General features: G+C 35.2%; 1 protein-coding gene across 1 annotated transcript in view; it reads left to right on the top strand.

Moving 5' to 3' along the window:
• The window catches only part of TNPO1 (transportin 1), a 52854-nt gene extending 37047 nt beyond the window's left edge, over positions 1-15807 (top strand). Inside the window, exons 13-24 of the mRNA XM_059833435.1 lie at positions 1432-1603; positions 3056-3142; positions 3926-4033; positions 4236-4394; positions 4494-4581; positions 5612-5710; positions 5920-6015; positions 8825-8900; positions 9685-9784; positions 11187-11261; positions 14007-14149; positions 15698-15807. Of these exons, the coding sequence (XP_059689418.1) occupies positions 1432-1603; positions 3056-3142; positions 3926-4033; positions 4236-4394; positions 4494-4581; positions 5612-5710; positions 5920-6015; positions 8825-8900; positions 9685-9784; positions 11187-11261; positions 14007-14114 (1168 nt within the window). The 3' untranslated portion in view covers positions 14115-14149; positions 15698-15807. The remainder of the gene's footprint in view (positions 1-1431; positions 1604-3055; positions 3143-3925; positions 4034-4235; positions 4395-4493; positions 4582-5611; positions 5711-5919; positions 6016-8824; positions 8901-9684; positions 9785-11186; positions 11262-14006; positions 14150-15697) is intronic.
• The last annotated feature ends 1144 nt before the right edge of the window (positions 15808-16951 follow it).

Genomic DNA, 16951 nt, shown 5'->3' with positions numbered 1-16951 from the left:
TTGAACACAGCTGTGTTGCAGTTGTTAAATACCCTCATGTAGTGCTTATGAAGGAAGTGCAGTGGGCAGTGGAAGCTGTTAGTATGGAAGAGATCAAATGGAAATATTAAAAATAACAATACAGCTGATTTTTTTATTTATTTATTTGAACTTCAGTATCAGATTTATAGCATATTTTTAAATGCTTTCTTTAGAGTAGAGATTCATTAAAATTACTGTTACAGCTAAAAAATAAACTGTCTGGTAAACGCTCTTTTTAGGAAAATGTAGAGCTGTTACAAGTCAAAACGTACTTACTAGCTTTCTAAATTGCGAGGAAATACAATAATCCTTCTTGAAGAGGAGCAAAAAGCTGCACCCCTACAGTGAATAGTTGCACAGAATTGGAAATTGGTCATAGGATACTGCATGTTTTCATCGCTAACTTCATAGCAGATGTCCAACTTTCATTTCTATACTATTGAGAAACTGGTTCTTTAGTTGGTGACACCCAAAAAGAAATTTTACTGAAACATGTTGTCCTACTTACGTGTTATGCTTTTTTGAAAGAATACTTCATAATAATATAATAAAATAATTATAAAATAAGAATGCTAGCCACTTAGTGTTCACAATTGCATGGTGTTAAGAAAAAGGCATTTCTTTATTTGGTAGCACGCTAGTAGGGGATTGTTCACCTCATGCGGTGATGCATGCATTTTTAGTGCAGGGACAAGCTAATAATAATCTTGTTGACACAAGCTAGGCTGGTAAGTCTTCAATGGCTTATAATTTTTTTCCTTTCCTTAATGTTTCTCTGAAGTAGCATGTCGGGGGCAGGAGAGAGTTATTTGTTTTGGGTGGGTTTTTTTAATGCTGTTGTTCAAACACTTGACAGATAACCTGAAAAGTTTCCATGATGTGTGTTTTGACCAAGGTTGGCTAAAATTGTTTATCCCCTGTCTTTGTTTTTAGTTTTCTATGTCTTTCTGTATCAGTTTTTCTATGTAGTGAACTGCTTAGAGTACAGGCTGATGCTGGTGTTGTACTGGCACAACAGCACTAGGGCTTCTATGTGCAGCTACAGCATACGTTAAAGATAGTGGGCCGTTCTTAACAGCTTTTGTTATAGTTTCTACTATTTCAGTTTGTATATTGTAACTTGTGTACAGTAATGCTTTTCTCAGTGGAGGCTTCCTGCGTATACATAACAGGTTTTACAGCAATACTTTTTAATTTTGTTCATCACCATGTAAGAGCTGAATCCTTATGTGTTCAATCAAAATAGATCAAGGTTATCTCAGTAATACCATTTTGAAAACATATCTTGGATGAATTTGAGGACTATATACAGTTTTATGTTTAAACAGAAATGGGTAGTGTGGGACATTTTGGGGTTGTCTTGTTTTGTTTTTTCCAAGATACTAACTGATCTGTTGTTTTGTCCCTCAGTGCCTTTGCTACTCTAGAAGAGGAGGCTTGTACAGAGCTTGTTCCTTATCTTGCATATATACTTGACACTTTGGTCTTCGCATTTAGTAAATACCAGCATAAAAACCTGCTCATTCTTTATGACGCTATAGGAACTCTGGCAGATTCTGTAGGACATCATCTAAATAAACCAGTGAGTACACCTTATGTCCTGTAGAAGCAGTCATCATAACTGAAAAACTGGTTCAGTGTTTTTTGTAGTGTGCTTTACATGTTATAAACCAGAAATGTTGATATTTCTGTGTAGGTTTCAAGAATACTAAATATTTACAGGTAGAATACCTAGACTGCATGTAATTTGCTCATTACACAAATACTCACCATTTTGAATAAAACATTGTGTGTGGTGGCTTGTGAAATGTGCTTCTCATCATGATTTTTTTTCTCATGCTCAGAATTTCTCAGCTCAGAGGAGATACATATATCAATATAGATATGAAATGGGACTTTATGGAAATTGGTGGAACATGTGTTTTAATTTCTAATGAGCACACTTTTTTTTTTGTAACCACTTTCAGTATAGCTAAGCTGCTCTCTGTGTCACTTTCCAATGTATTGGAGCACATCATCACTAGAAATTACTTTATCAGAGAGTGAGACAGCCATTCATTTCATATATAAAAACACTGAATCCTTTGGAGAAGGCATAGATAACACGCAGGCAAAAATAGTGGGGGGGGTTTAGGGTACGTATATTAGTCAATAGAATATGCATACATGTCAGGTGTGCATCTTATGGTTATTGAAATTTGTTTTATTTCTCTATAGTGCTTCCCATGACATAAACACACTTAGAATAAAACAATTTAAGTTGTGTCCATGGCATTTTACTTGCCATCCAAGACCCCACACCATCAAAGGACCTCTTTTTCAGTCTCTCTCTGGCCACCTTGACATTTGACAGCACCAGGAGGAAGCTAACTGGGAGCTCCTGGTGATGGTGGGACTTTCTTCAGTCACTTAGAATTTTGTATCTTTGGACATAATATTATGTGGCAGCATATGCTGGCTCTTTAGATACCTTCTAGGAGCAACAGCACTATAGGGATGCCTTGCTCAATGTCCTTGCGGCTTTATATAGAATGGGTAAGTGCATACTTCTGGAGGGACAGGAAATTACTTTCTTCATGGATGGTTAGTTGCTTAAGGAAGAAGTTTCAGGAACTTGCGGGGATAGGGTTGTAGCATCAGGGCAATGGGAAGTGGTTGAGAAAAGCAGGTGCAGATGCACAGCCAGATTCCATTGCTAGTAAAGTAATTTTCTGTAGGCCTTGAGGCAATCATATAGCTGCCTGGCTTGTTACAGATCTATTAGAAGTTGCTAGACTGAAACCGAACCTGGAGGAAAAGATTCACTCTGCAGAAGTACTTATGTGCTTCAGAAAAAGATGTTAAGATGCAAATTGTAAATTCTAATATTAAACTACTTTGCGTATTGCAACAATGATTGAATTATGGTACATGTGGGCTTTTTTCTAAAAAAGTAGAATATCTGTCAATTCTTAATGCATCAATTTGCTAGCTTTGAAATAAAATAGTATGCAGTGAAGTGTTTCAGCAGCTGATGTGTTTTCATCCTAAACAGGAGTATATTCAGATGCTAATGCCTCCATTAATCCAGAAGTGGAACATGTTGAAGGATGAAGATAAAGATCTTTTCCCTTTATTAGAGGTAAATGTTAAAATTTGAGTATTTTTTTATCAACTTCTTTTAGGAATTACACTTTCGACTAAAGATGCTCCTACTAGGAAGTATGACTATAAAAGCTGACAGTACTAAGTATTTCCCATTATGGAGAAAATACTCTGACTGTAGTAAGAAAATTTTGTGACTGAGGAAATGTCTTAAGGTTTAGCACAAATCTTTTGGATTTTTCTTCTGTTTTCTTTGATGGGATTCTTTTGGAAAAAAAAAAGAGAAATGTTCCATCCCCCTTTTGTTTTTATCCTCTCTCCTTGCTCTCCCTTCATTCCTTCATTAAAACTATTGTCAGAGAAGATGAAGGTATGAACCAGACCATGCAGTCTGTGCTCTATTCTTTCCAAGTGTGAAGCAGGAAAGCACCTCTAGAAAAATCAGTTTCATACTCTTAGGTAATGTTAGGGCTTGTCCATGGTCCAGGTGCTGAAGCTTACTGTAACTGCTGGCTGAATTATCATAACTGGCTTTGTATGCACTTTCTTGGCTACCTCTAAGAAGATGCTGCTGCTTAGAAATTTTCTCAACTGGCATACATAGGAGAGAGTAACAACTTGCTGATAGTTGCCTTGGCTCAGCTAATTGGTACTGCCTTTTTAGGTTGTGTTTACTTTATCAGATACATGTGGGTATACTTAAAATGTTACTATCTTTTAATTTACCTCTCCCAAGTAAAAGGCACTTCTTCAGGGATGTGAGGAAAAGTAGTGACTGTTTTCTCCTTTTTTTTTTTTTTTTTTTTTTTTTAAATTCCAGTGCCTGTCGTCAGTTGCTACTGCCTTGCAATCTGGCTTTCTTCCATACTGTGAACCTGTGTACCAGCGTTGTGTAAATTTGGTGCAGAAGACCCTTGCTCAAGCCATGGTATTTTTCTATTGCTATTCCAGTGTTTTCAGAATATCTCCTTAAACCAATATATTAACTATGTAAAGTTACGGGTTTGCAGGGAGATTTGTAATGTAACCATGGAATATCTAAATAAAGCAACAGTTCTGAACCTTTTTTTATGTGTACCCCTGAGAAAAATCTAACACTCGTTTTGAAAATGCGTACTTATTTGTTGCAGTTGCATAATGCTCAGCCAGACCAATACGAGGCTCCAGATAAAGATTTCATGATTGTGGCTCTTGATTTACTCAGTGGTTTAGCTGAAGGACTTGGAGGCAACATTGAACAGCTAGTGGCTCGCAGCAATATCCTGACACTAATGTACCAATGCATGCAGGTGAGACAAGTAACCTGTTTGATCCAAGGATTTTCTTTCTTAAGAGAATCAGAAACACTTCCAGAATTGTCTTTTTTTTTTTCTTCTTCCTCTCTTTAGGATAAAATGCCTGAGGTACGGCAAAGTTCTTTTGCATTGTTAGGTGATCTGACAAAGGCGTGTTTTCAGCATGTTAAGCCTTGTATCGGTATGTTTCTTTTACATATTAAACAATTAAGTTGTTTTACAAACTGATAAGAGGCTGGTTTAGCCGTTGTTAAGCTCCCTATTCTGTGGGTTGCCTTTCCATTGTGTTGTAAGTTTTCATTTTCCTTTATCAGCAAGGGTCTGTAGTCTCTTCTCCTTTGAAATGTGTGTTTAAAAGACATGTTTTATTTTTGTAGACAATGCAAAAGTTCATTTTTGTTCTTGATTTTTATAATGTAACAAGGTACATGTTGTGCTGGAATACAGCAGAAAGGTGTACTTAGACTTCAATTAGGATAGTTGCTTGCTTTGATAAAGTCTTGAATTAATAGCTTTTTTGGTTCTACTAGAATCTATTGTTAAACAAAAATTTATATATGTATATATAAAGCTTTGTTTTAATTTTGGTAGGGAAGTAGCATCAGTTATAGACTTCCATGGTATTTGCTGTCTCCTCCTGCAGATACTCTTGAGTATTACACTTATACACTTAACTTGCCAAATGAATGCTTGGATAGGCTTGGAATTTAAAATTTATTTGGCAGATGTTATAATCTATCTTTGTGACTAATTTTTTCTTGAAACTTAATCAAGGATATGATTGCCTTCTAGGCTTCATTGTTTTTTCAAGCATAGCTGAATACATAGCTATCCAGGTTGTTCAACTATGTTATAAAACTACAAGTACTTGTAGTTTTGGTTTTTTTTCTTGTTCCCCTCTCTCCCCATGCCACAGCAAACCAAGGGGAGAAAAATAGTTTCTAGATTTATGTAAAGTCTGTTAGAAATATTTTAGAATCATAATTTGAAAATATTTGCATTGATCTGCTTAGGTTCTAAAATCCAGGTTAATCTGATACATAGCAGAAATACAGCTCTTGTTAATTCATGTGTAACATTTTCCAAGCATTTAAATAGGCTTACATGATTTTTTTTTAAAAAACTTCTTTTTTTCCCTCCCCATGATCTTACAGTAATGGGACAAGATGGTTGTATTGTGTGGTGAGATTTTAAAATATTGTTCTTTCTAGCTGATTTCATGCCCATTTTGGGAACCAACCTAAACCCTGAATTCATTTCTGTGTGTAACAATGCCACCTGGGCAATTGGAGAAATCTCCATCCAGATGGGTAAGATTTATTTTTTTTCTTTGAATTTTTGCACATTTAGCATTGTTTGTCTGGGTGGGTTTTGGGGTTTTTTTTTAGTGATACTTCCATGTTAAAATTTAAATTTGAGATTCTTGTCCGTGTTAGTTAAGTTCAATGTACAAGATCTATTTAGATTATGTATATTAATGGCCATTTTCTTCTGAATTTTTTTTTTTTTGATGTTTCAGGTATAGAGATGCAGCCTTATATTCCAATGGTGTTGCACCAGCTTGTAGAAATAATTAACAGACCCAACACACCAAAGACGTTGTTAGAGAACACAGGTACCCAAAAACTGAACCATACGTGGTGAAGGGAATTAGAGATTTTTTTTCTAATTTAAAAAATTGCGTAGGGGAACCACACCAGAACTGATTTTATTGCTATGTATTTGGCTTTTATAAGCAAAAGCAACTCTGTTTTGCAGAAGCTTTTACAAGTCTCAGTCTTGCAGAAAACCATCTATCATATATCTAGATTCTTAAAATTATTGCTTTCTCATTTTTATAACATTTATTATATTTATTTGTCATCTGTTTAATTATTCTCCCAGTTTTATTTATGTATTGAATATGACAAATGTATGCAGTAACACTTAAGACTTAGTTCACACTGATTTTAATATATGCATGTCCTTACACATGTGTACTGTATATATATGTCTAGTGTTTGAAAGAAATGTAATTGGCATATATAAAACAAATAATGAACTCTTTGAATTTACAAAAAATGCAGTCTCTTTTTTTTTTTAAGATAAACTTGTAATATGTACAAAAATCTAGATCTGTGATGGCGGTTTTACCACAATATAACAAATTATGTATAATTTCTATTACCTGGTCACTTAATAACAAATTTCTGAAAATAATTCTAATAATGGCATGCATGTTTTATGTTCTGGCCCACAGCTTTGCCTTCCAAATTGGGAGCAATCCCCAAATGCCTTACTGAATCAGAATTTCTGAGGCTTGTTTCTTTTGCATTTATAGAGGGCATGTTCTGGTATGAAGAGCACCTTCCATACTTCAGCAAAACTTTATTAATAATTGGACAGGTTTCTGGTTTACTGTTTTACTAATGGAGAATTGTTTTTTTTTTTTCTGTTTGAAAACTAATTGTCTTGTAAGAAAATGACGGTTTAGTCATTATGCCTGACATGATTGAAAATTATGCAACTTCAGAGATGCAGTTTATTTTTTTGAGATAAGAGATAAATTGGAGAGAGATTTTCAATGCGTATTTTTCCTCTGATATTCTCTAAATGGAAAAGCTGCACTTTCTCTGCCTCCCCCTCCCTCCGTTTAGTATGGAAGGTGTACTTGAAGGAAAAATTAACTAGTTGTCTGGCATATTATAGGCACGAATTTTTGAAAAGATAATTTTGGAGCAAATACCTACTTGTTGTGAAATATACCATGGAATAGTATAGCAGTATAAATTTTCTTTCCCTCTGCCCTGACCCCCTTCCTCTGCACTGATGGATGTGTCAATACCTGTAACTGAGAGGCATCCAGTACTTAAATGTTTGCTTCCGTCATTGTTAGAGAATTTTTGGAAGCATCCAAACACTGACACTTTCTTTTTTAAATTCTCTTAATAGTTACTTTAAATGTGGATTGCGTAACTGCAAATAAATGTTGAGTGTGGTGTACTTGTAAGTTTGTTGTGGGATATTGTGCTGCATGCCACTAGTATGTGCAAGAATATTACTGTTTTCTGCTTTAGCTTGCTATGTAATGAGCTATGAAAACACTTTTGCTGTGGACACATGGGACCACCCTAAGTAAAAGTAATTGCATAGAAAATAACCAATACATGCCAAAAAGTTGAGCTTTGACAGAGATTACTATTCCTTCTACAGACTTGAAAGTGTATTTTCATTTGAAAGTAGCACTTCAAATGCAGTTTTATAGATTAGATCTGCTGAAAATTTTAGATGCTGCATATTGAAATTGACTAACATCAGGTCAAAACAGTACATTACCAGTGAGCTGCAGCTTTCATGGAATGAGTACATTTCAAACTGCTAGTATATCCTACACCAAACTTTTATTGGAGAAAGCATCATCTGCTTTATTGCATGTTTCATGAAACTGTTCACAAATGCCTGTTAATTAGAGTGTTGCATAGTATGTCCCTTGAACATAGGTTTCCTTTCTCTGCTTCATATAAATCTGCTGGATTTTAGTATTATTCATGTATTTTGCTTCAAGTAATCCTGATACATTATTCCCCACCCTCTCCTTTTTCTAAAGATTAATCTTTCGTGAGTTGAGCAAACACCATTAAAACACATCTGCATGATGATAATTTCTTCAGTCTGTCCCTCAAAACAAAGGACCAAACTACCTAATGATCTAATGAAGCAATTTTGTTTTTCATGTGCCCTTATGCCTTGGTATCAGAAGTCAGATTCTTGTATGACTTCTGTAAGGAAGCCTTGTGCAAACAGGAGAAATGTTGGGATTAAAGAACTAATCTGCAGTCACTTTAAATTATCTATGAGATTATGAAGAAAACAAATACTTGGTGATCTTTGAGAAGTGTTTCATCTATTTAGCATTTTTAGATAGAACACAGTATTTTCCGTGTAAAATTATTTATAAATGTATTTTTACCAATAGACTAGATCTATTAAAAACCTAAATTCTAAATATTGAAAAAAAATGTTTAAAATACTTGATACAAAAACTGAAAATGGTTAATTCTGTTTTATCATAACAGTACATTTGAATAAAAACTTTGAAATGTATGGTAGGTAAATTTACTGTAAGAGATTCCTCTGAAGAGGGCAGAATGACTGCTTACATCAGAAAGCCTTCGGATTTTAAGTTGTGTTTTTGGTGTTCTCTCATTTACTTCTTTAATTTTTCTTTTACCCTGGAGAGTATACCATATATGTTGCTGCCTCTTATTTAGGGGGTGGTAATAAACAGCACTGGTGAAATCTTATGTTTATTATCATACACAGATTCTGTTGGTTTCTGTTTCTGAGTTATTTGTTGTTTTTTCTTTATTTTTTCTCCTCCCCCCTCATTTGCTCATGTCTTGGTTGGCGTTTGGTGGTGTATAACCGTGATTGCGTTACCTTAGCAATAACAATTGGTCGTCTTGGTTACGTTTGTCCTCAAGAGGTGGCCCCCATGCTACAGCAGTTTATAAGACCCTGGTGTGTATTATTCAATCTTTTTTTTTAATTCATTTTTCTTCACTCTCTTTCTTTCTTCTCTCTATCTCACTTTTAGATATATTTTCAGTTGGTTACAAAATCTCAATCCTTAATCATTGCCAACCATGTGACTAATCTTGTCCTATCAGGTTTGTGAGTTTTTAGTAGCACCGTCATGTATTCTTTATGTTGTGGCTAACGACTAATTTATGCATGGGATAAGATTGTCACATGCTTGCTGTGTTAAAGCTTGACTATGAAAGAGCATTTTAAAATCCACCAGAATGATAATACAGTGCATGCAAATACTGTAAAATTTAAACCGTGCATTACTTTACTTAAAATTCAGTCTGAGGCTTGAATTGCTGTAAGGAATATATGTTTATAGATTTGTTATGTATAAAATACCTTGCTTGCTGCTGTAAAAGTTAAATAACTGTTCTGTAAGTGGTATCTGACATAATTCATACTGTGATAGTATTATATGTTCTGCTTCTAATAATGATAGTTTTTATAAATATTTCAGATACATGTTTCTTTTGTATTTAATGGAATACACGTCACACTTTCTGTGTATAGTGCAACAGGAGAACAAGATTCTGGAGATGATGCCTAATGGGAATATGCTAGTAAAGATGTTTGCAACAAGTGTTTTTCTAAGTGTTCAAAATAGTGTTTCAGATCATCTTAGTGTGACTTATTCCATCAAATACTATCATCTAGTTCTGACTTGATTGAAGAAAAAGTAACAGAGTTAGCTAAGTTTTGCTCTCCAACTTACTAGGTGCACCTCTCTGCGAAACATAAGAGACAATGAGGAAAAGGACTCAGCATTCCGCGGGATATGTACCATGATCTCTGTCAACCCCAGTGGAGTATTCCAAGTAAGATACATGAATAGATCTTAGCTTCTTCTGTTTACTTATGAGAAATTTAGTGAAAGCTGTATATAGAGTATGAAAAAGTTTAGCTTGACGTGATTCCCTCCAGTACATGATGTAGCTTTGTTTTAGGGTCAAGGAGGCCAAAATGTTTATATTGCAAATGTAATTCAGTAATAATCACCTAGCAAAGGAGAGGAGAAGAGTATTGTAAAATTCAGTTTTTGTATTTTACTTGAAAAGAATATATACTTCTGCCAGGTTGTGTTCAGGATCTGTATGAAAATATAAGGCAAAAGTTGACATACTTAAACCTATTTTCCAGATGTAACCTAGGCTTCTAAAAACAAGAAACAGAACAAAAACAGTAACCACCCCTTCGTTCTTAAAACTTGGGTAGGGAAGATTCTGTTTCAACTTTGGATATATTGCTTAAATAGTCAGTGTGACAAGGAACATGCATCTCTTTAAAATAAACGGTGTATCTGAAGAATAGAATATGACTTGCTCGTTAGTCTCCACACCTCCAAAGTAAAGCTATACCAATGTAATAGTTTCTAAGAGGAAAATGAGGGTGATTTTTCCCTCTCCTCTGCCTGGAATTCTTCTTCCTGAAACACAAGAATTGAGCCCTCTACCTTCTTTTGAATCAGTTCATTTCACTTACGCCTTATTCTGTATTTGGCATTTCCCTCTTCTGCTGTCCATTTGTTCTGTCATATAGCTTAAGAGGAGGGGATAATTAAGAACTGTTTTCATTATCGCATCTTTCCTTCTCTGTAGTTGTTCTCCTCAGTTCCTACCCAAAAACATGTGTATTATCAACTTAATGATTAAAGCCTGGTGTTTTAATGTTGTAGTAGGAGGTAATGCATGACAGCATGAACTAAGTTTAGGGATTTTGGGGTGGCTTTAGTTTTGAACCTGTATGATAAACATTCTGTGTGTCCCAGAAAAACCTTCTGGCTCTGCTTAAAGAAATACAACAGCTTTTTTTCCCAACTGGAAATGCGTTGAGAGAGAGTGTTGCAACTGTGGTCTGGAGTTTGTTGCTTGTTATTAAGGTGATTGGTTCTTGAACTTGGTATGTGTACTGAAAGGATGAACATTAGAAAAGTGTGGTGTGGGAGGGGAGAGTTGTTGGGGTTTTTTAACTGTGGTTTTATTTAATCAAAAACCTGATTAACCAAAGCTATTCCTACACTCAGCTATTTCTATTTCTGAACACTTAGGCATACAATAAGTTACTGTTACTGTCTGAATTAACTGGAAAATAAATACATATAAACAAAAGCAGTTGTGAATTAGGATCAAAGACCCTGCATAGTTCATAGAATGAACATCAAGTGGTTTTTTTCAGACATATAAATTGAGGTTTCTTACCTATGATTATTTCATCTTGCAGGACTTTATTTTTTTTTGTGATGCTGTTGCATCGTGGATTAGTCCAAAAGATGATCTCCGAGACATGTTCTGTAAGGTAATGTTTCTAATATAACAGTATATGCTAACGGTGGTTGTTTTGGATCCTCTGGGGTTTTTTCTTGGTTTCTATTTCCACTACTACTGCTTACTGTATTTGTGGTCATGGAGACTTCTTTGCAAGGTCATAAATTTTCAGACAAAACAACATAAAAATCCTGACATTTTTTTCAACCTGCGTTTTCTTATATGCATTTGGGTTATTCCAAACTTTTTTTAACAGTATTGAAAAGTTCACTTGAGATCTTATTTGAAGGGATAATCATCCTCAAAGAGCTTTTCATGATGTCCAGCCTGCTATGTTTTGCCTGCATTTGGAAGAACAGGGGTGTTTTTTATACCACGTTTAAGACTTTTTTTTCTAGAAAATTAGATTTGTATGGTTCGAGACTTTTTTGCCGTGAAGATGCCTACTTTATTTTGGAGAAACATCTAGAAAATTGCAAATTAAAAATATGCCATGGTATCCTGATCTGTTTCTCTTACTCCTGCTGAAAATAAGTTTTCAGGATTGCTTAATCCTCCTTAGAATCCCTCTTGGATGAGCAAGTTTAAAAAAACTGACGTACAGTTATACCGAAGAATACATCCCTAGACAAAGTGTTAATAGAATTTAAGTGAAAGGACTGTTTGCCTTGTGTAAAATAAGCAAAAAAAACCCACCCAGAATGTGATATATTGTGTTTTGGCACTAGTGTCTTAGATCAAGGAAAAAAAAACTCAATACAACTTATTTCAGTTTCATGAACAGATGCTATTACTGTTCAGTAGTGTGGCTCCCCTCATAAGTTGTAAAGTGAAATTTCTGTTTTTAGGAAGAATGTATATTTTGATAAGTAAGTTCATGACAATCCTTTTAAAGCAAAAATGGACCATATTCCTAAGTACTTACTAGGATCATGGGTCAGTATTGGCACTTTTTCTTCAAGTAATGCCATGTGTGAGCCTCAGATGTATCCCATCTTAAAGAGCAAAGACAGAAACCTTACTGTCCTAGTTAGCCTCTCAGATAACTGGTCTCCTTCAAAGGAACATCAGGTCCAGGAAATACACAGCTGTGAGTGTTCTAGTATCAGCAGAAGAGAACAGCAAATACTTACAAGCTTAAAAGAAAGTCGAGGATGCTGTCTGCAGTGGTTGTCCAAAGCAGACTCAGCGTGTGTTTCTGCACCGGTCCTTCAGCATTGAGTAATTTCTTCAATAAGTTAGGCTCCTCTTTTTCAGATTCTTTCCAAGATATCCATGTGGGATCTAATATGTTCAAACTACACACAGTGGTTCTTGGTCACTTGGCATAAGGACATCCTTGCTTTTTAAAGTGTAGTCTTTTGTGCTTTTTGCCATGCAACAAAGGAGATAAAGCTTTCTTCAAGTGATGGCATGCATGTTTTTAGATTACTTATGAATACATGATTGCTGTAGTCCAGTTAGATGTTTTTCCAGCAATAATTATGCCTTTCAGGAACAATGGAAAAAACCATTGTGGATTGTCACAATGGATTGTCCAGTGTTTCTTTTTTTGTTTTGTTCTGTTTTTTAGCACTAGAGCTGAGAAAGAAAATACCACTTCCAAGAGCATGGGTAGATGAGCTGCCAGTGTTGAAATCTGATACCCTAAGAATTCTATAACTTTTTATAAAAGCAAGATATCTGAAGACTGTAGCTGAAGCTCACTTGCTAAAACTCTACTGGAAGATGATTTTAAAAGTGTTCCTTTTGTCATACCTGAACATTCTTAGATTTTCAGTAGTTTCTCAGCAGCTGGCTAATCTGACTCTTTGGGTTAGGAAAGAGAGGTGAGCCTGCTTGTGGAAGGTCTCTTTCAGGGAGAAAACCAGTAAGTTAACTGGTGATGTTGTAATGTCGCTATTGCTACATCCTGTTTAAGAACAGCTCTGCTTGAGAATGTTGTGTTGAGCATAAACTCAGTACCATGAGCTTTATCTTGAACACTGTCTTTTCTGTGAGGATGTGTTCATGACAGACTGTTCCACAATTCAGTATCCCTAAATTTTAAAAACAAAACCAAAAATTTAGACTCTTGGCATTATTTTCTATGATGAGGAGCCATTTCATCTGCTTTTGTTCTTTTTAATGTTTGCCTTTCAACCTGCTGTTTTCAGAGTGAACATACTAATCCCTTTCTCTTCCGCGGGCTTTTGACTGCCACTGACTGTGGATCCCTGTTCTTTCAAAATATAAAAGATTTTAACACCTTTCTTTTTAGTGACAGTTGTCTTACAGGTTCCATGGAAAAAACAGAGCTCTCACAGGATGCTTTTGTGTTTGTGCTGGAAATTGTCAGGCATTCATTCTGTCTAATGCTGGCTGCAGTTTTGGCTCAGCTTTCTTCCCGCAGCATATCACACATTTAAAAAAGAAATGTGAATACAGTAATGTTATCAATTGACACAGTTCATATATATTAAAATGTTTAGCATTCTGAAATGGCCTAACTCGAGGTTGTAAGTCACCTTACTCATTAAAAATACATATAGATACGTATACACGCACTAATTTATGTGGGTAGCTATATCCTATATGTCACCCTTAAAAGAAAAAATGTTTCGGTTAAGAAAGATGTTACTAGACTTCCTTTGTTTCTTTGTAACATTTCAATACTAAATAGAATTCAAATGGACAGATGTACAATCCAACAGTTTGTGGCTTACTGCATATGTTGCTAGTAAATCATGTATCTACTGTTTAGTGATTATCTTGACTTCCCCCCTCTCATTTGTAGATTCTTCATGGATTTAAAAATCAATTTGGGGATGAGAATTGGAGGCGTTTCTCTGACCAGTTTCCTCTTCCCTTAAAAGAGCGCCTTGCAGCTTACTATGGAATTTAACCTCATGCACTGTAGCTGCAGTCCCGTAATTAGAGGTAAGCACCCAAATCTTCCTTGCTAAACAGAGCTGTATAACAGACTTCCTCCCTGTTTGCATTATATGAAACATAATTAATTCATCAGACTACCATTTTTCAGATAGGCTGGATGAGATAACTTTCCTTCCTATAAGAAGGAAAAAAAGGGGATGATAGTATACTTAAGTGATCATAGCTGTAGCAAAAGCAGTTGTCTGACTGTTATTTTATTTTTACAGAGAGAGAGAGAGAAAGAAAGAAAAAGTGTGTGATACGTACAGTAGTGTATCAAGATCAGGTTGGAAGTGTAGGTATAACGAAGTGCTGGTTCAGGTTTAATAAGCAAAGTGATGCATGTGATCCTCAAGCCATCATACCAAAGACTCCCTTATGTCTTATGGATTAGTAGATGACGGATGTGGTCTAAGCAGGAATATTCCTCTAGGATAGGAAAGCAAGTTTGTTAACATGCTTTAGCCATGAGAAGTCCAATATACTGCTCACTCGATACTAGATGATCTTTGCACTGAATAAAGGATGTTATGCTAATCTGTAACTCTACTATAACTGTAGAGCTTGGTATTTTGGGGAGGCTGATGTGTTTGTTATTGCCATGTTCCATTTTGTGCACCAATTCAGAAATCTTAGTTCTGTGTGGAAAATGATTAAACTTCAGCAAAGAACAGTGATAGTGCATTCTAGAATAGTTATATTATTATACCATCTTGCTTTTATGCTGTCTGTGCACACTGTATAAAACACATTTCGCATGTGTAGTGTGATACTGTGAAGAGATTATTATACTACCCAAAAAAGAGGGTGAATTAAGTTTCTTCATTCAGTCTTTATATATATTTGATACTTCCTGTAGAATTTTTGTACTGAAATTATGGTAGTGAATCCTTCAATTCTGTTTTATTGTTGAATGGACAACTATTTAAAAGTCAGCCTAAGATTTTTTGAAGTCAGTGACATAAGAAATCCTGTTTTAATTACATGTTTGGTTTATTTTTAACCCATTGTTCAGATCAATTTCAAACATTTACATATTTATCAGTGAGGGCATTTTAGTTTTGATATAAGGGTGTCATCTTCTCCTAATGAAGAGAAGTCCAAAGGATTCGCCAATATTCTCAGTTGGAACTGAGGAGACACTAAGGCAATCATGTTTAAGCCACCTAAAAGCGAAGTTGTTAGGTCAGTAGCAGATACGTTTAATATTCTTAATGTCATAACTACTTCATAATTTTGTGCTAAAAATGGAAAAGCTTGTTAGAATATATAGGACTGCTTTTATCTTAAATCTAAGCTTAGCCACAATAGTGGAACTGTCATTGTAGCTTTAAAGTGTACATTATTGTTTCATGAAGAATAATTTACCTGATGTAAATGGGCTTTTTTCTTAAACAGACTTAAAAGGGAAAATCTAGGCATAAATTCATTTTTAAGTTAAAGGTTGGCATCTACTGCTTCAAAAAGGCAAAAAAAGCTCTTTGTTCATGCACAGAATTGTCAGTTAAGATTCAAGGTAAGATTTAACTATACCTTTATCTTTTCCTTTTACAGGTCCTTCAGTCTGGGAGACTATGAGGGAGCCTCTGCACCCAGGGAAAATGTTACCCTTTACTGGGGGGAAGGGTAAACCAGTAGGGAATACAGTACAATCCCAACCCTACTGGGAGGGGCGGGAGGGAGGTGTTGCCGTCACTGTATTAAGTCGATGTTGGGAAATGTTTTAACATCTGGAGCCTTTGTGGGTGGAAATCTGTCTCCTATTAAACTCTGCACTGGATGTGAAGAAGAAAAAAAAAATCTAGTCACAAAACAGCACATTCTGGAATATTGTGGGGAATTGTACCAAAATAAGAACCATATAATTGAACCATAGGGATACGTAAAGAGGAAAACTATTTTGCGCACAATAAAGGAAACCTAAGAATGGGGGTCACAAACAGTAAAAGGCTTTCTTTTTTCTTTTATGTTTTTTTAAGTAAGGGTTTTCTACATTATTTCATCCTGCTTGATGGGATTCCTAGGTATTTGCATGTTAATGAAGAACTACACAAATGAAGTTAGTACAGTTAAAATGCAGCTTGTGTCTGTATTAGGAGCAGGCACTTGCAGTGTACAACATAGAAACCCCATCATAAATTAATAAAGGTTAACTTGGACAAAATGAAGCAACCTGCAAGCTGCCAAATGAGTCACTCCTTTCATTTTTGGGGTAAGGGGAGGGACATTTCAAAGGAAAGATTGACATCTTAATTTTTACATTAAAACAAGAATTAAAGTAGTGGATATGATTTGATTATTGTACTTCATTAGATTTAATTTTTAGAGTAAGGCATTCTTAACGTGCAGTTTAAGGTTCAGGCATGTGTTCTGGCTCATAGTGATCAGAAGTAATTTAAATTAGTGGGAAAGTAGCATGCTTGCATCACATAGAGTGAAATTGGTATACATTTACCTATGTTGCGCCAGTTTTGTGTTGCAGTTTACCAATTCAATATAGCCCTGCATTTAAAATTTCTTTTTTAAGATTCTGTGGATTTTATTTTTATTAAGAATATAGATATAAAGTACTGTAGTTAACAATTAGGCCTTGAAATACCTTTTTAGGATCTGTTAAGAATAAGATTGATATTGTTTTGTGTGTAACCTGCACAATGTGGAAAGCTGATATAGCTGTGCAAAATATTTGCCTCTGTGCTGTCAGTGTGATGTGCTTTCTGCATGGTTATATACTAGTGATTTAATCAGAGTCTCTAAAATTGAGTTACATGGTAAGACCCGTTAAAGGCTGCATAAATGTTAGTTGGC

The sequence above is a fragment of the Gavia stellata genome, chromosome Z (assembly GCF_030936135.1).
Source record: "Gavia stellata isolate bGavSte3 chromosome Z, bGavSte3.hap2, whole genome shotgun sequence".
Lineage (NCBI taxonomy): Eukaryota > Metazoa > Chordata > Aves > Gaviiformes > Gaviidae > Gavia > Gavia stellata.
Note: the sequence above shows the minus strand (reverse complement) of the source record. Positions and strands in the feature narration are given on the sequence as shown.